At 43.6% G+C, this 18,598-nt stretch overlaps 3 protein-coding genes across 8 annotated transcripts; 2 read left to right on the forward strand and 1 right to left on the reverse strand.

Annotated features, from left to right (window-relative positions):
- The first annotated feature begins 322 nt into the window (after positions 1-322).
- Positions 323-2,870, forward strand: LOC103710093 (ABC transporter G family member 6-like). The gene has a single exon (XM_039124233.1). The coding sequence runs from the start codon at positions 448-450 to the stop codon at positions 2,704-2,706; it is 2,259 nt and encodes a 752-aa protein (XP_038980161.1). The 5' UTR covers positions 323-447; the 3' UTR covers positions 2,707-2,870.
- Positions 2,871-6,125: 3,255 nt separating this feature from the next.
- On the forward strand, positions 6,126-7,251 carry LOC103710101. The gene has a single exon (XM_008795719.4). It carries the CDS (start codon positions 6,247-6,249, stop codon positions 6,895-6,897), a length of 651 nt encoding a protein of 216 aa, XP_008793941.2. The 5' UTR covers positions 6,126-6,246; the 3' UTR covers positions 6,898-7,251.
- Positions 7,252-9,435: 2,184 nt separating this feature from the next.
- LOC103710077 lies at positions 9,436-18,136 on the reverse strand. 6 transcript variants are annotated; one of them, XM_026806034.2, is made up of 4 exons: positions 17,908-18,136; positions 14,637-14,827; positions 11,808-14,533; positions 9,436-11,706 (listed from the first exon to the last, which is right to left on the reverse strand). In XM_026806034.2, exons 2-4 carry the CDS (start codon positions 14,658-14,660, stop codon positions 10,410-10,412), a joined length of 4,047 nt encoding a protein of 1,348 aa, XP_026661835.2. In that variant the 5' UTR covers positions 14,661-14,827; positions 17,908-18,136; the 3' UTR covers positions 9,436-10,409. The 6 variants fall into 6 exon arrangements, with proteins under 6 accessions (XP_026661835.2, XP_008793916.2, XP_026661841.2 ...); XM_008795694.4 differs by having other exon boundaries at positions 9,436-11,715; positions 17,908-18,135; XM_026806040.2 differs by having other exon boundaries at positions 9,436-11,715; positions 11,808-14,487; positions 17,908-18,134.
- Between the last annotated feature and the right edge of the window lie 462 nt (positions 18,137-18,598).

An 18,598-nucleotide genomic window follows, 5' to 3' on the forward strand; every position in this document is an offset into this window, starting at 1 on the left:
AACCAACGGCGCTCATCGCCTGCATCTTCCCACGTCCAAATTTCCACCCGCTAGATAAAACCTGTCACCTGTGGCCGATTACAACACCCAACTCCCCATTCTTCTAAGATCAATCAATTCCAACCTCCAACTTCCACCCACAAAGCACGCGTAAAGACTTCAAAATCAGTAGAATGTAGCTTAACACCCCCACCTAATCCCCCCACCCGCCGCACAGCCTTTTTTTTTCTGCCACGTACCCAGAGGCGTGCGAGGAAAGAGAATCGTGCGAAGAAACACGTACGTACGTATCGTGTCCTCTATAAATAAGATTTATAGGCGGAGAAGGAAACGCAACCCCTTCTCCTCCCAGGAGAAGAAAGAAGGAAAGAGCTCTACCTTCCATCCGATCGAACTCCGTCGAATCCCAACCGGCGCCGACGATCATTTGGTTGGTATAGGTGGCCGATGTCACGGTTCGTAGACAAGCTCCCCTTCTTCGACCGTCGGTCGACCTCGCCGATGGAGGAAGCCGAGGACATCGGCCGCAGCGGCCTCCTTGTCCGCCACTCCCACCCCTCCGCCACCCTCGGCCAGCTCCTCAAGCACGTCGGCGACGTCAGCGGCGGCGATAGCGCGGACAGCACCCCTCCCCACCACGTGCTCGAGCTCGGCGAAATGGGCAGCCCTCCTGGCCGCGGTAGCTTCAGCCCCAGTCCCCTTATCCCCTTCGTCCTTTCATTCACCGACCTCACTTATAGCGTCAGGAACCCCAAGAAGCTTTCGCTCTTCCCCTCCTTCTTCCGTAAGAACCCGCTTTCCGCGGATCAGGTCTCCGCCGGTGAGGGAGCCGAGGCCTTCTCCCGGACGAAGACTCTCCTGGACTCGATCTCCGGCGAGGCCAGGGAGGGGGAGATCTTGGCCGTCCTGGGGGCGAGCGGGTCCGGCAAGTCTACCCTCATCGACGCTCTGGCGAATCGGATCGCCAGGGAGAGCTTAAAAGGTTCCGTAACTCTCAACGGAGAAAACCTGGAAGGCCGGCTTTTGAAGGTGATCTCGGCCTACGTGATGCAGGACGATCTCTTGTTCCCCATGCTGACGGTGGAGGAGACGCTGATGTTCTCGGCCGAGTTCCGGCTGCCGCGCACGCTCTCCGCCGCCAAGAAGCGGGCCCGGGTGTTGGCGCTCATCGACCAGCTCGGGCTCCGGCAGGCGGCCAACACCATCATCGGCGACGAGGGCCACCGCGGGGTCTCCGGTGGGGAGAGGCGCCGCGTGTCCATCGGCATGGACATCATCCACGACCCCATCGTCCTGTTCCTCGACGAACCAACCTCCGGCCTCGACTCCACCAGCGCCTTCATGGTCGTCAAAGTCCTCCAACGCATCGCCCACAGCGGCAGCATCGTCATCATGTCAGTCCACCAGCCCAGCTACCGCATCCTCGGCCTTCTCGACCGTCTGATCTTTCTCTCCCGCGGCCAGACCGTCTACAGCGGACCACCCGACGGCCTGCCTCCCTTCTTCTCCGGCTTGGGCCATCCGATGCCGGAGAACGAGAACCCGACCGAGTTCGCCCTCGACCTCATCCGCGAGCTCGAGAGCACCCCCGCCGGATGCAGGTCTCTGATCGAGCACAATAAATCCCGGCAAGCTGCGAAGCCCTCCATCGCCGAGAAGCCGTCGACGCTCTCCCTGAAGGATGCCATCAGCGCCAGCATCTCACGTGGCAAGCTCGTCTCCGGCGCCACAGAAGGCACCGGCCCGGCCTCGTCCGTCCCGACGTTCGCCAACCCGTTCTGGATCGAGACGGCAGTACTGACCAAGCGCTCGGCCACCAACACCCGTCGCATGCCGGAATTATTCGGCATCCGGCTCGGCGCCGTGATGCTGACCGGATTCATCTTGGCCACCATCTTCTGGCGGCTCGACAATTCCCCCAAGGGAGCGCAGGAACGCCTCGGCTTCTTCGCCATCGCCATGTCGACCATGTTCTACACTTGCGCCGACGCGCTCCCCGTCTTCCTCCAAGAGCGCTACATCTTCATGCGAGAAACCGCATACAATGCTTACCGCCGCTCCTCCTACGTCCTCTGCAACGCCATCGTCGGCTTCCCGCCGCTGATCATCCTGTCCATCGGCTTCGCCCTCACCACATTCTTTGCGGTCGGGCTCGCGGGCGGTGCCTCAGGGTTCTTCTTCTTCTTCTTGATAGTCCTAGCTTCCTTCTGGGCCGGGAGCGGCTTCGTGACGTTCCTCTCCGGCGTCATACCGCATGTTATGGTGGGCTACACCGTGGTGGTGGCCATACTGGCCTACTTCCTTCTCTTCAGCGGCTTCTTCATAAACCGGGACCGGATTCCAGACTACTGGATTTGGTTCCACTATCTATCCCTAGTGAAGTATCCCTATGAAGCGGTGCTGCAGAATGAGTTCGACGACACGACGAAGTGCTTCGTCAGAGGGGTTCAGATGTTCGACAACACGCCGCTGGGAAGCCTGCCGACGGCGGTGAAATTGAACGTTCTGAAGGCCATGAGCAACACTCTGGGACAGAGCTTAACCGGCAACACCTGCATCACGACCGGCTCCGATATACTGAAGCAGCAGGGGATTACCGACCTCAGCAAGTGGAATTGTCTGTGGGTAACCGTGGCCTGGGGGTTCTTCTTTAGAGTGCTCTTCTACTTCACACTGCTCGTGGGAAGCAAAAACAAGAGGAGGTAGACACAAACTCAAGCCAAAAAAGTTACAAGGAATTAATAAGCTAACTTGGGAGTTGGATTGTGAAGTTTTGTTCTTTCCTGTACTTCTTTTTTTATTTTATATAAAGTTGGGAGATGAAGAAGGGTGAAGACTCAACATGTAATCTAAGGTCACAATTTCCTTTTCTTTCTTTTTTTTTCTTTCACTTTTACTACTTTTTTTTTTCCGCTAAAGTTCACTTTTACTACTTTACAAATGCGAATGTAAACCGGTTTGTTCACGTAAAGTGATATTTAGAAACATCGAAACATTAATAAAGTGCCCATTGGCAAAACCTTGAGCGTTTACTGTTTAGAACAGCGAGACATTAGTATTAGTAGTACCATTGGCTAGACCTTGCGTGGACTCATGATCTTTCTATTAGAGAACGAGAAGGACGTGTTGAGAACAGTGCAAATAAATAGTCGTACCATTAATTGATCGACCAGACCTTGCAAGTTTGCATCTAGTCACAATCTCTGTGCCTATAGGAAACGGGAAAGGCGTGCCGAGAGTCCAAGAGTTCAAAAGAATCGTGGGGGGATGCAAGTGGAAACGATGGGAGTTAAAGAAGGCGGTTGGATCAACCTAATTGGCCAGTGGAACCGTATATATCGTTCTTGAAACCAGTGGATTGGGTCGATCAATTGGTGCCACATGATTCGATATCAAATTGATGGAGGGATAATATTAGGTTTTCGAATTAAAGAGCTAAATATATTGAGATAAGACATCAAAAATCATATTCAAAATAATGATGTATTGCTGGGTTTTGTTGGCACTGATAAATAACTAGCTGACATTTTTACCAAATTGCTTAGTTAAGATAGATTTAGTATGCACCAATTTTTGAGCAATCTCGCTAAAACTTGCAGGCTATCCTTAATTGTCGATTGCGAGAAACCACCTAACCTAAATAAATAGATGGGGGGAGTTGCCAATGGTATTAGATTTGAACAGTTTTAGCCAAGCTTCTCTTAACCGCCTCGATTAAACCTAGAACTCCAGCAGTAATGGGACTGTGGGCTTTTGGGATAAAGGTGGCTGTGAGACTGACTCAATGCATGCAGTCGCAAGTCAGAAAGTTGATAAGATTAATTAGTTGCAACAATGTAGGTCTTGTGAGTTGGATATATATAATTTGTTGGTGGTGGTTCAGCGATCAATGGCTACATTTGAAAGAACAGTTCGCCAATCTGGACCGGTCGAAGAGACTTGTATTGAGCATCATCTCTTCCCATTGTCTTCTACCTCTCAAGTGTCTTAGAAAAATTAACAAAGACAAAACTATGAGAGGTGCTTCAACGTGCATAGCAAATAAATTTCACACAATTTCTCTACGTTACCGAGTTTTTTTTTTATTTGCTAAAAATGAATGACATATATTTTTAGTACAGATATATTCAATAAAGTTAAAAAATAACAAATTTCGGAGCGCTCTACGCAACTTCTCTTATCTTACCCACAGAGTGCCTCCGAAGTGACACTGGCGGCATACGAAGCCACTTCGGCTGTGGCTCCGGCTCCATCTGCCTCTCTAACAACATGTTTGGTCTGAAAGGCGACATCATTACTCATCATCGTCTAAATATTTCGAAGTAAGAGGTGACTCTTCAGTCATCAATTCTATTCTTGCAGCAGTGATTGCTAGCGATAACGATTTTAGATATGCATTTGCAATAATAGGTGACGGACCCAACAATTTAATTAAGAATTGGTAGATAGGAATGCACGGAGACTGCAGTCGACGATGAATCCAATTTATGGAGCTGGTGGCGAGCATAAGATTTTTCACACCAAGAAGTTTGAATTTATTTCGTGGCTTTTAAATTAAACGACCATATGGGAAGATGCCACATTAGCCAGCCGCCAGATGGGCATGTTGTTAAAAGTTCCATCGTTGCCGCTAGTCCATGTAAGGCGCTCTCTCTCTCTCTCTCTCCCTCATTTAATGCAGAAGAAAAAGGATGGGCAAGGCGTTAGGTTGGATAGGAAATTAAAGACTTTTGGAGAACTGACTTCATATTTATGTTGACTATGCACAGGGCCTGTTGTAAAACAGGCCAAAAGTCAATCTCCACAGTCCAAACCACAGATCAATATCAAATTACACAAACTAAAGCATGCAGCATGAGCATGCGGTCGACCTAAATTGTTATTCCCTACTATCAACATTTTGTTCATGGTAAAAGAAGGAGAGAAAATATGATTAAATGCTCAATATTTGGTTAGAATTTTTAAAGAAGTAAGATATAAAGATAGTTTTTTCATGAAAATAAGATTCTGGCATTTTATAGAAAAAAAATCTATATGAGATATGAAAAAGTTTAATTTTCACCGACTGAAAATTTGATTTTTTTTTTCAAAAATATTCTTAAACTTTTAAATATAACGAGATAAAATCTTTTTTCTTTTATTAAAGATATAATATATATTTTATAATTTTTTTCAGAAAAATAATTGTTCAACAAAATATAAGCCATTCCACAATGTGTCACTTTTATGGTCAACTCAACATGCAAAAATTACTTTTTCGGGCATCATATATTTAGGCAATAACAATTAATTTTTTTTTCTGCAAACCAAATGAGTATAAAAAAAGAGATGTTTTGCAATAGAAAATTAATACTTTAGGCATACTCCACTATATGTATTGCAACAATGTATTGATTCTGAGGGAATCAAGGACATCAATTGCCCCACCACGAGGTTGCTGATTGGGCCGCAAATCCGCAGACGAAGATACTGTATGGGCTGGGTTTTATACGCCCACTGAACAATGAATGGGCCATGGCAGTTCTTGTATAAAGGTGCCGCCGGGTGAACAATGAATGGGCCGTGGCAGATTGTTGTATAAGAGGCAATCGTAACTTTGCGATCCTGGTTAATCAAAAAAAGAAAAGAAAAGAAATTTACAAATATTTAATGAGAAGTGCATTGAATAAAATCTGATTGCGCAGAAAAAAATAACACAAGGCATTATTTGTATCAATTTCATGTTTTAGATCCAAAACATACTATTACTTATTTTTGTATGAAAGAAAAATTTATCTTCTTTTGAGTCTCACAATAGCTGCTTTAAGATTTATAGATATAAATAAATTAAAAATTTAAAATACATTAAAATTGGTATAGAATGCGATCCAACGATTGGTAAAATAAAAGAAGATCAATCTTTTTTTTTTTTTTGCATGAAAGATAGAAGCTTAAGCTTTTTTTTTTTTTTTTTTTGGAACTTGAGAAATATTGGAAAAAAAAGGTAACATTTAAATTACATCAAAACCCTCTTTTCCGTATATTTGTAGGCTATTTACAATCTAAACAAGAAATAAAAACGATACTATTATGACTAACTGAAAAAGGAATGAAATAATTAAAAGAGACGGAAACCAATCGTTCCACCCGCCCCCAGAAATTGTATCGCTCCATTAGCACCGGAGAAGCTGACATCCTTATCCAAATCCGCCGCATAAATTAATTTCACCAGCGGAAGAAGAACTGAAGGAAAAAGAGCAGGAGAGGATGGCCGGCGTCGTCCCCAAATCCCTCCAAATCCCCAGCCCATCGCTCCCTTCCACCCTCAATTCCTCCCCACTTTCCACAAGAAGAAGGAAAGCCCTCCCCCTCGCCCCTCATGCGCTCGCCGACGATCCCAAACCCGACCAGGACTCGTCCTCCTCCTCCTCCGCCGCCGCCGCCGCCCCGGCCGAGCCTCCGGCACCCGCTGCCGCCGACCCCACCTTCGAGAACCGGCTGGCCCGGGTCCGGCTCAAGTACCGGAGCGGGACGGGGAAGAAGGCGGAGCAGCGGCGGGCCAGGAAGTCCGGCGGAGAAGGAGGAGGCAGCGGCAAGAAGAAGGTGATGCTGCCGCCGGTGCCGCTCAAGGAGGCGGTGGCGGCGGGGGGGCTGGCGGTGGAGTTGGGGTTCAGCCCCTACAGCGAGCGACTCAACGGGAGGCTGGCTGGGCTCGGCCTGGCGGCGCTCCTGCTGGTCGAGCTGGGTTCCGGCCAGTCCCTCCTCCGCTACCACTCTCTACCCATCCTCTTCATCCAGCTCTACTCCATCGCCGCCGCCGCCGCCATCTTCATCAAGTTCGAGAAGGAGCGCATCAGCATCTGGCCCCCGAAGCCGCCGCCGCCACCACCGTCGTCCTCCGCCACCGCCGCCGACTGATCCACCGACGGCATCCTCTTTTCTAGATTAATCCGGTATTAATTACAATACCTGTTTTAAATTGCCACGAGACATGTTGTTGTTGTAGTCATTATAAAGTCCACCACTTCGAGGTTTATAATATAGTTTTCAAACAGACCTCTAATTTTTGTAGATTAATAATGGGAATAGGAGGTCTCATAATAAGAAAATTATGGATAAAGTATGAAACAAACGCAATACGATGGGATTGGCTCTCAGATTGGTCTCAAAATTTGCAGGTTTCAAGTGAACTGGGCTTCAGCAAAGGCTAAAGCTTTTTTATTAGACTTTGTTATCAATTCAATGTATTTAGATGTTTGAATTTGTCCATCATATCTATTTTGTAACAATCAATATAGGTATGGAAGCTGAGCAGAGATCTGCAAATTAATAACAGGGAATTAGTAATCATAAATGACCAAGGAAAATTTTTCAGAAGATAAATGGAGGCTTTCGCTAATACTCTATGGAGCAAAACATCTTCATACAAACTTTGATGTTTGGCGTCCGACTAGAGAATCAGCAGCAGAAGGAAGTAGGAACGAAGTTGGAGTTGTTTTATAGGTAAAGAGTAGGAAAGAGAAGGCCACTGAGGCCATTGCTCTACTCTACATCCCTGAACACTTTAGCATGGGAGAGATATCACATGGATAAGCTAATTTAGCTGTGAATGTGAATGTTAGCATCCTAGTTTTTTGTTGTAGAGAAACAGGAGTTTGGCATATGGATAGGACCTGAAAAATCCTGGACCTTGCTAACTGAAGGTAAGGAAAATGACATAATATAGCACTAGGACCACACCTTTCTAAACCAATGCTTGCCCCTAGATATGCTCTATAAGAAAACTGAACATTCAGATGATGTCTTCACAATTTTGTGCAAGTTTTAACAAATCAATGCAACGAATATAAAAATTTCTGCTCAAATCGGTATCTCGTTTGTAGTTGTATCAACAACATGGCATGCTGAGCAGTACTTCATCTCTTACCTTTGATGGAAGTCTGCCTGGCTCGAGCTCATGACAAACTTTAAAGATGGTATCTGGGTTCATCTTGTAGACTAACAAATTTGTGCCCAAATCCAGACAACCCACCTACAGACATTCCATGTCCCACAGGTAGGTTAAAAAGGAGAAGAATTACAAAAAAAATGTACATTCTAAACCTTTTTCAATTATATTATGTGATTAAAGATGTTCACTCCATGCTTCCTCATTACTATATGCATTTCCTACCATATTTTCCATATCTAACTTCTCTCTCAAAAGTAACTTCGTCTTCTCTCCTTTTCTTTTTTTTCCTTGACTACCATACGTTTTTGGGGCTGCCAAGAGGGACGCGTGTGACTCTCTCTCTCTCTCTCTCTCACACACACACACACACAAAATGAGGAACAGTTATCTCAGTGCAGTATATACATCCTCCTCAAATATCTCAGTGAAGTAGTAGTTTCATTTTTAGTTTTGCACAGTAGCTTGTAAAGTGAACTGTATGAGAAAATCACCGTAGTCATCAGTCATGATGATGTTCAAGTGATTTTGTGCATCAGGAGCATAGCATTTGCATCCATCAGAATAAAATTAAATTCGCAGGAGATGATAAAACTTGAGCCTATGATCTCAATTTCTCACTATAGATGGTTCGCATTATCATCCTCCTGATGCATCAAAACTTAATTTTTGAAAATCTACTGTCCCCTCTCAAATTTTTATCATAAATGGAAATGATATGGTTGTGCCAATTGTTATGGTTCCAAAGGCAGTCAGGAAAAGCTTGAAGATGCGTTGTTCATACTCAAACCGTCAAGCAAATTCCATCCATCAAACTGTATATGCTGCAACTGGTCGATGGAAAAAATACCTTTTAAAGATACAGAAATGAACAAATTATTCATCCGAAAAATGCTTCTCTGTCTCTCCCACAAGGCACTTTACTGCCTGCTAGTGGCTCCGTCAGCAAACTGAAAGACGTTTCATCGAACATAAAACAGTCTGACGTGAGTGGAAGTTTTACTTTGTTCTAATGTGTCAAGTCAGATGTTTGCATGTGATTTGTGGAAGCACCTTTTTCCAATTTTATGGTGATAAAATCAATAAAAGTGACGTCTCAGAGAATCTTAAACTAAAAGCCATCCGGAAATTTCCATATTCTCATCATATGTTCTTCTCTTTGGTGTGGTGGCCCTCAAGAAAATGTGCAGTGGAAGAATAGTAATTCCTAGGTCAATGCTAACATCATTCCGGGTAGTGGAGACCCCACACATCCCGCTATTCACTCACGGGTATGGTATTTTTTTCCATGCAGTTTTAAGAATTCAGACCATTCAAGTCAACAACGCTTTTGGTATCTAGGCTGCATATGATTTGCCATAGTTTGTAGACCCACCCGAATTCAAAACCATGATATAAGAAACCACTCGAAGCAGCCATTGTCTTCGCAAGCCACCTGGTCATACATGTAAAAAAAAGTTGGACAAGGGAAAATAAAAACAAAAAGACAACACTGACAAGAAGCAAAGTTCTAACAGCCAAGCCAATTCATGAAGCCATACACAAGATTCTGACAAGTTGGCCAATGGAATCAGCAATGACTAACAATGATATCAATTGCCACGATCTTTTCGCATAAATCTGACAAGGTTGTATATTATAAAAGGAAGGGTCCACCACATACAAACTTTTCTGAGATTTAAACATGGATTCATAAGACTTTAGTTTCCAAGCAGAATTGCCAAATTCAGACATGATTAGTCAATCTGATGCAAACTTCTGACGCTAGCTGTGGAGCTGCAGAGCGTATACAAGAATACTGCTGCCGGACTCCTCTCCAGGAACAAGGGAAGAGAAGCGTCCCAAGCCAGCATCGCAGAGGACAGCACACGAACATCCATTAGAAGCAGAGCCAACATTATCATACCCAAGTCAAAGCCAACAGAAGTTCATAAGCTCAGTCCACCATAGCAAATCAGCCTTCCCTACTAATTAAACAAGCTTAGCAGGCACAGGCACTCCCACCTCATAAATTCCAGAGCATGTATGTATAAACTGGCTGTAGCTATGGATGTCATGTTTACTACGATAACATGAACATGCTGAGCTCTTATAAAATTTCATGTATGACCATAAATAACCAAGATGAATACAAACCTGCAAACCATCCAATCCAAAAGTAATAACCAGGAGATGAAGATGAATCTTTAAAAAGTTGTAGGTAAAATTCGGCCATTTACAAGATTTACCAGCTTCATACCCTCCACATCATTTTATTGGGATTTTGCTTGTTTTAGGCTTTTGATTACTAAGTAACACCTGGTCAGTAAAGCTCCCAGCTGCACATACCCATGGCAAGAGACAAGCCACAAGTCTCACTCTCCAAAAGGCATCAAATATAGGTCAGCAACAACGACCGAACTTGACGAGTAAATATCTAAACCCAACAGGTATTGCTTACATAAGCCCTATGTGATTCATCGCTAAAAGTACTAATATAGAATTAGAGCCTTCTCCTCTTTAACCTGGCATCATTTAAACCACCATCACGCCATCCCGGTGCACCATGGTACCTGTAGTCATCACCTCGCTCTGCCATGCCTCTCAGTCTGTTGGGCATGTTCCCAAGCCGGTTTCCAATGCGCCCATCAAAGTCTCGAGGACCACCTCTATCAGGAAACATTTCTTCAGCTTCAGGGCAAAATCTAATAGGCCTTGGAACATCCCCAACAGGATACGGAAGGCAATTCTCTCCATCATCAGAAACAACAGGTCGCTGTAAAAAAGGATGGAGAAAATTGCGTCTCTCATCAAATTTGTTTCTCCCATCAAATTCATCATTCCCCTCAAGTTCATGAAGTTGATTTCCCGGGAAAGGTCCGAAATACTCCTCATCAGCAGACTCATGAGGGCCAATCAAATCAAACCTCCTGATGTTCCTCTGTAAAACCCTGCCAGGCCTTGGCAAATCATGCTCCTCCAAAGGATGAATATCTCTCATATCATCGAGTAATCTAGGGAAAGGAGGAGGAGAACCACGTCTTCTAACCATCACATCTTCAGGAAAACAGGGATGTTGACGAGGTGATCTCAGCCTGTCCATTCTGAAAACAGGTGGCGATCTACATCTTAATAGTTCTGGATGTCCATCTAGGGCATCAGAGGACCTTCTAGACGGAGACCACTGATGAGGAGAGTGAGCTCGATGTAAACGTGCAGGAATCCTTCTGTTAATAGGTGAGTGGCTCCGTCTTTGTCTCCAGATGAGATCATTGTCAACACGCTCATATAACAGGCGTGGGTGTGGGAATGGTAAGGGATCCATCATGTCATCTGGCAAAGCCCTCATGACCTTCTCTTCACGAGACAGTAGAAAAGGATCAGGGACATCCCTCCCAATATACCTACTGGGGCTAACATCCCTTACAGAAGGGCCGGCAATTTGGGCATCCAATGGTACCGGCCCTTCTCTGGGTCCAGGAGACCGCCGTCTAGGTGGAAAACGAGAAAGGCGTGGTGGTTCATCCTCTGGGGGCCTTCTCCAGATCCTACCTGTATTACCCACAGAACCATTTGATTCGACAGCAAAGGCACCTTCACCTCTACTACAAGGCCTTGAAAATCGGAAACTTTTCTGATCATGAAGTTCAGGATCACGTGGAGGGCCAGAATTTCGATTGCAATACAAAGCACCTAACCGGTCGTCGGATTTCCTGTTGTTAATATAGTCAGATCCATGTTTATCAACTGGCTGATCTTCATTCTTCCCGCTTTCATATTTCAATGTCCTGTCACTGCACCTGTCATTTCTAATATAATAAGAGGATAAAACTGAAAGTGAGATGCCAACATAATTTTAATACGAAAATAAGGAACACGATAAAGAGGAAAAGAATATCACCTAGTCCCCCTAGAATGCGACCTCTCCCGCCTATGTGATTTATCAGTTGATCTTTCCCTCTCAGTTTGAGAAGAAATTGACCTGGCATAAAGAGATTTAGTCTTTCCAAATGATGATCTATCTGGAGCTGAAGTTACCTTCTTAATTTGGCTGTTCCTATCCCAACCATCAAAATGTTTGATTGCAACACCATTTAAAGGTGAATACTTTTTTGATGAAATCAAATGCTTAGCAGATGGAACAGAACCTCTACGATTCTCCTGTCGGGGATCTTTATCACCCTCACTACTTTTTGCAGATTTTTTTGCACTAGGTGATCCAGTTGATTTTGCCATCATTTCTGAGCCTCTCTCCTTCAGAGGATGATTCTCTGTGATCTTACCAAAGGTCTTAATAAGCTTTGTTTTACTAGAAGCAGCTTTGGGGACTTCCATAACTGATGACTCATGCACAACTTTTGTTGAACTCAAGTTTACATCATTGTTACTATTGCATAAGACGCTAATTATTTTTTCAGTACTGCGACCAGTCTTCATCTCATCAGGGTCTGTTTCTTTTTTCTCTGCATCCATATCTGATGGCATCACTGTTGGCATATCTGTAGGTCCAATGGTGTCGGTGGTTTCCTTATCAAGTACCGCTTTACTTCCTTTCCTGGACAAACACTTTCTCTCCCTACCATCTTCATACTCATCGTCACCATCTCTCTGTTGAAGAGTTTTCGCTCTAGCATCATGAGCAGTATGAAAATTAATTGATCCATGTTCATTGTAACTGCTTTGTTTTGCTTGATTATCAGCAGATAAATTAATCCTCTCCTGAGCACTTCCACCTACCTTGCTGTTTCCATATGAATCCACTTGATGCTCATCCATTGCAACTAAATTTGACGAAACAATATTATCATCGTCCGAAAAGTCCATTTCTGCACTACCTTCAGACATACCATCAAATACTGCACGCCCTTTCACCCCATCAGAAACTACAGGTTCAGTAAGTGAGTTAGAAGCCTGACCAGCAACTTCACATGTTTCACTGACTGAATTCAATCCTTTGCCCTCAGAAATCTGGGATTTTGATGCCAAATCTGAAATCTTAATATCATTTCCTTCATCTTGGAAAAGGCAAGTGCTATTATGCAATTCTCTATGGTCATTTTTGGTACAATCAGGAATGACAGCTTCAGGAACCAAACCTGCAGTAGCACCTACACTTTCACTTGCAGGTATCTCTGCACTTGCAGGCATTTTTGAGCCATCATGAAGTTCATCATTAACGGAAACAGCTTCAGAATTCAAATCCATTGCCTTGGTTTCGCTTGTGTGTGGACGCCCCTCCGCAAAATGCAGCATTAATCTATGATTATCACTCTCCATATCAGGTGACTGACCTGTAAGTCTCTTAAGGAATTCTTGAGAAGGCTCTTCTGGTGGCTCTGACTTCACCATTCCCGCACGTGCTGATTTGTTCTCTCCAGAACCTGCTAATTCGGCATCTTTGCCTCTCTCTCCAGAACCCGCTAATTCGGCATCTTTGTCTTGAGAACTTCCATCACATGGCTCAGATTTTACATGCCTAAAATCTACTGACTTCAGACTAACCATTTCAACTTTCCGAGTGCCATTTGGACTTACCTCCTCGTAAGGTTCAGGCTTTACAGCTTTACTTGATATATCTGTCGTAGTGCCTGCCAATGATAAGCTCAGATCAGGAGGAGCCATGGCTCCCCAGTTGATGCATAATTCAGGTCTACTGGGTGGTTTTAGCTGCAAATCTAGGCCAACTTCTGCCCCATTATGATCATCAGAACTCATAGAAAAGTTGCCCAGCCTGAGGTTGTTGCTTTTCTGAAGCATGTTACTTGATTCTCCAGGAGTCATTTGTACAGAGCGTGCCACGAGCTTTTGCTTGGGGATACCTCCGGAAGTCGAACTGTCATGCCCATCTTGCACCATGACTGAAACACTTGCTGAGGAATCCCAAGTGTCCATTGGAACGTTCAAGTCCCAATTTGACCTGTTTACATAGTGATGAACAGGATCAACTCTTGAACTAAAATTGCTATAGTTGTTATAAATGGTGTGCCTCCCATCCAGAGGCAGATCATATGATAAGTGATCCACTTTGTCCTGCTTCACTGAACCATCTCCATCATCTTTCCCATCTCTTGAAGATGCTAACTGCCATCCAGACATTGATGCAACTCTTTGAAATGCAGATTTATCACTTGAAGCAAATTTCCCTTCACCACTCCTCTCACCTACAGGCAGCACAGATGGCCTCTTGGCTGTTGATAAAAGTTGATTGTTTTGCATACCAGACCATAAAGCAGATTTGTCATCCATATTTGAATCTTTCACAACACTGGTTCCCTTGATCGCAGAGGTAGCAGTCTTAAGCCCCAATTCCTGAACATTAGGCTCCGTATGATTTTCAAGTCTACAAGCTGTATTTACATCTCTGTTATCCAGAGACTCTCCTTTCGCCTCCAATGAACCATCAGTGATGAAATCAGTCCCTAAAGCAGGCTGGGCACTACTGTCTGAAGCAGAAGACTCGGCCTCTGAGATATATGACTTTTTCCATGGTCTTTCAGAATCTTCTGGTGGCAAAGATGGCGTTTGAGTTGGAGGAGATGAAAATTGAGATAAAATAAATCGTCTTTTCTTGATGGGAACACCTGCAATAGAGTCACCAGACTGTTGAGCTAGAAGATTAACTCCCAGCTGCCAATAGAAAATTCACAAGGTTAATCGTAGAAACATGGAAACCGAACATTATTTATTGAATGGATGATATTATTTAACATTGTCAGCAAGAAAGGGGCACCTCATCATGATCAGATACCGGCATTGTTTTAAGTTATGATAGAGGGAAATGGAACTCTAACTCCTATAATCACTTTAATTCAGTGCAACAAAGCAAGAGCTGCATGTGCACAAAGCATCTTATTGATTTCCTTCTCAAATTAGAGCTCAACTAATCCTCGTGTAGCGATTGAATGGGCATGAAAATCAGATCTGTCAAAGCACACATGGAAGTCACAAAACCAAAAAGCAATTGAGTGCACAGCTTGTATACTGAACAAAGAAAAAAAAGAGTTTTAAAAAATTATAGTTCACTTTTTAGTCAGCTTCATAAATTGCTTTCATCAAGGATCATGCAGACAATTTAAGGACAGAAAAGTGATGTTGACAATTCATCCCATTTAAGCTTATAATGCTATAAATTCAACATAAACATATTAAAATAACTAATGTTTTAAAAAAATAAAACAATAATTATAAGACCAGTTCCATTAAGCAGATAATGATATTAAGCAGAAAAATACACTTTTGAACACAACATGAATGTAAGAAGCTGTATATCTTGACCTGGCCATGGGGTAAACCAGGAAGCAACGAGTCAAAATGAGCATTAACAAAAAGTATTCAAATAAACCATTTGATTTTTTTAAATTATTATTGGGAAGGTTTGATTGTCCAAACATAGCAGCATTGCTATTATCTGGAAAGTGGCCCATGCAACAGCATATGCATATGCAGGCCCCTGACTGCATCCATAGGGTATAGGCCATCTCTGTATGTACACATGCCGCACAATGTTGTCCATGTAACCTGCATAAGCCCAATAGCCTGCCTACACCTCCTCTATACTATTTCTTGCCTTTCTGAATTTATTAAACTATTTCCAAATCTCCAATTCTCTTATCTGTTATAATAAATTCATTTGTTTTAATATTTTTAGCACAAACTTCCAACCATATTCATTATTTAGACTATTTAAGACTAAGATGTCAGATGTCATTTCAATTAAACCATAACCTAGAAGAAATAGATATCAACCCTTTTGTGTACCTGGCATAATTCACATCATCAAACGAACTGAACCAGGAAACAACAAAATCATACATCAAGCTGTTATAACAGACAAAACAGAAGCAGCATCCAGGGAATGCTTATAGCTAGTCTGAATATAACTTCTGAAGGCAAGGTTATTATAAGGTTACATTTTAATGTAGCTGCTTATCTATATAAGATAGTCAAGAGTACATAACATAAACACATTCTAGGAGATAATAAGACTGCCGACCATCAAAAGCGCAGTTAAAATTTCTATCTGCAAAAAGGATCATCATGATATTGCGACCCTCTGAAGCAGCTAAATCTTACCTGATGCACGCATCAGAAAGCACTCTAACTGCCAACCATGATACAGTACACTCATACTGGCCACCCAAAGCACACCACATGTGCAGGAGACCTCACAACTATGCCAACTTACCTCAAAATCTCCCAAAGAATCTAAACTAGGCCAGCTAATCAGTCTGTTTATATTTCCAAAACCAGTCCAGTTGACTGATCTTTTTTGTGTTTCCATGATATGCAATAAGAAACTCTAATCATTAATAAAATACCGAGATGACCAACAAAGTTCCCCGGAATCCCAGAACATTCAAGCCACACTTCCCATCAAGCTCAGTTGCATGGTTCTTATGATCTTTCCCCTTTGCGCAGGAAGAACACCTGCTACTCTTTATCATGCTTATGCACAAGCTGGAAATAAGACAGCAAGATGTATTTGCCGAAACTTCTTCCATGCCGGTAATTTTCTATTGTCTCACGAAGCCCAAGAGAAAACAAAATTAGTTTAGAAGAATTGTTCAGGTACCCATAATAACCTCATAAGTAGACCAAGAGATTCTCCGTGCCTCAAAAGATCCTACCAAGGAACCATTCTTTTTCCTACCCCGACATCAGAACTTATTCCCCACTCAAGACACCCTGCTACCATTCAGTATTCTTATGCAAAATAAGAATATCCAAATGAGGCTGGGAGCATGAAATTCCAATTGTAAAATCAGTCTGTCACTTCTAAGGCCCTTGTGCACAACTGAGGCATACAATAAGATCTTCGACAGCACAATCTTAATCTGATACCTTCCCACCTGATCCTCGTTAAATCGTGAAGTTGCGTGCACACACAGACTCAAAGCTCATTTTTTCAGCTTTCTCAATTTACTTTGTACTGTCTACAACAGCTGGACGAAAGAAATGATTCCAACCCCACAGACGAAACAGTAAACCAAATGAGATGCCAGTGCCCAGGTTCAACAAAGGTTCTACTAAATCCACAACCTGTTACCAAGAACGACCCCGAAAGAGGGCCGGCCCCACCAATAACCATTAGCCCTGCATAGCATGATATCTCAACCAGAAGGATCTAAATCAACAGCAGGGTAAATGAATGACCATGACGGAGGCTCAAAAAAGATCTGAACAAGAAAATATTCTACAAAGTAGAATCGAACCAGAAAGCCCTAAAAATATTTATGCTGGATCTACGCAAGAACTTCCAATCTTTCCTAAATTGAAGTTCTTTTTTTTATGGACTAAATTTAAGTCCAAAAAAAGGAGTTAAAAAGGAGGCCAACCTTACATCAACTAGAAGCCTCACCGATCCAGGAAAGCATAAGGCCAGAGATGACCGGATACCCACAGAAATCCCTAATGGACCCGCCCATTCCTTACCACCAAAAGTTAAAAAGCATGCCTTTTTTCGTAAGCCATACTCACCTCAATTATCATATATCCGATTCCAAGAGAACCAGGCAGCCATGTAGCTGAGCCGCATGAGAAACAGTTTTTGTCACCTCTCATGGAACGATCTGAGATCTGAAAATCATCTCAAAACTACAACTCTCTTCTCCATCAGCACTTAAAAGCCCAAGTTTTCCCCGAATAACACAGGAAAAACCTCGTTTCTCCAAGAGAAATCTCGATTGCCGGCCCTATTCTCCAACCTCATAACAGACAACACTTTCGCACGAGTTGAATCAACAGAACGCCACGGGTGGGAGTCATCAAATCCCAAAACAGTCTTCCAGTTCCCATATTCCAAAAAAAAAAACCGACTTTTCCTCCTACATCTCTTAAAATAGAAACAGATCTAGCTCTCCCGCTCTCGTCCGATCCCTCATAAAAATCCCAAACCGCGATCTTCTAAGATGCGAACATAATCGAAGAACGAAGAACAAAGAAAAGCAAAAACCAAAGAAAGATTTGGGCCAAAAGAAAGCCGTGCGGGAGACGGCCATTACCTGATCCCACCCTCTCCGGTGAGAAAGCGAAGAGAAGAAACCGAACGCAAGAGAGAGGAGGTGGAAGAGGAAGAGATAGAGGAAGAGAGAGGATGAGAAGACGAAGGAAGCTTGAAGGCGGTTTCCTGGATGTGAAAGCCCTAGCCTCTGACGATAAGAAAATAGAAAAAAAAAGGCACCTGCCCACCACCGCAAGGACTTTCCGCCATACCGGCTCTTTCAGGATGGTTCCCAATCTCCGCCCACCTCTCCTTCTTTTTATTAAAAAAAGATAAAAGGATCGGATGGAGATCCTTCTGAACCGCCATGCCATTCGCTACCGTCCGATCAGGTAACCGCAAACAAAGTGGTCCCCATAATTTAGGCTCGTAATAATTACGGTACGTGGCACTGGAGATTCCAGTTCCGATGCTCCATCGGATCACGTTAAGAAGAACCACTAGGATGCGTTGTTGCTTCGGCCGGCGTCTTCCGGTAACCTACGGATGGTGGACTGCCTCAAATCCTCGTGATTGGGTAAGAGATCGTGGGTTGGCGCGCCGACGGCATCGCCTTTCGTCCAACTTGCGCTGCAAGTTGGCTCGGACAGGCGCGGTGAGGTCCTTTTTATTATTGGATTTTGAAGAGGGGTCCGCCTACCATTAGGTTCGTACAAAAAAATAATTAATAAGAAATATATAAAAAATTATTT

The sequence above is a fragment of the Phoenix dactylifera genome, chromosome 3, assembly GCF_009389715.1.
Source record: "Phoenix dactylifera cultivar Barhee BC4 chromosome 3, palm_55x_up_171113_PBpolish2nd_filt_p, whole genome shotgun sequence".
In the NCBI taxonomy this organism is placed as follows: Eukaryota; Viridiplantae; Streptophyta; class Magnoliopsida; order Arecales; family Arecaceae; genus Phoenix; species Phoenix dactylifera.

Bases quoted from the DNA above. Each gene is read 5' to 3' on its own strand.
- LOC103710101 (XM_008795719.4), top strand. From the start codon at position 6,247: ATGGCCGGCGTCGTCCCCAAATCCCTCCAAATCCCCAGCCCATCGCTC.
- LOC103710077 (XM_008795694.4), bottom strand. From the start codon at position 14,660: ATGCCGGTATCTGATCATGATGAG. The intron at 14,534-14,636 runs GTGCCCCTTTCT...TTCTATTGGCAG, and splicing joins CGGTATCTGATCATGATGAG to CTGGGAGTTAATCTTCTAGC. The intron at 11,716-11,807 runs GTGATATTCTTT...TTATTATATTAG, and splicing joins TCGCATTCTAGGGGGACTAG to AAATGACAGGTGCAGTGACA.
- LOC103710093 (XM_039124233.1), top strand. From the start codon at position 448: ATGTCACGGTTCGTAGACAAGCTCCCCTTCTTCGACCGTCGGTCGACC.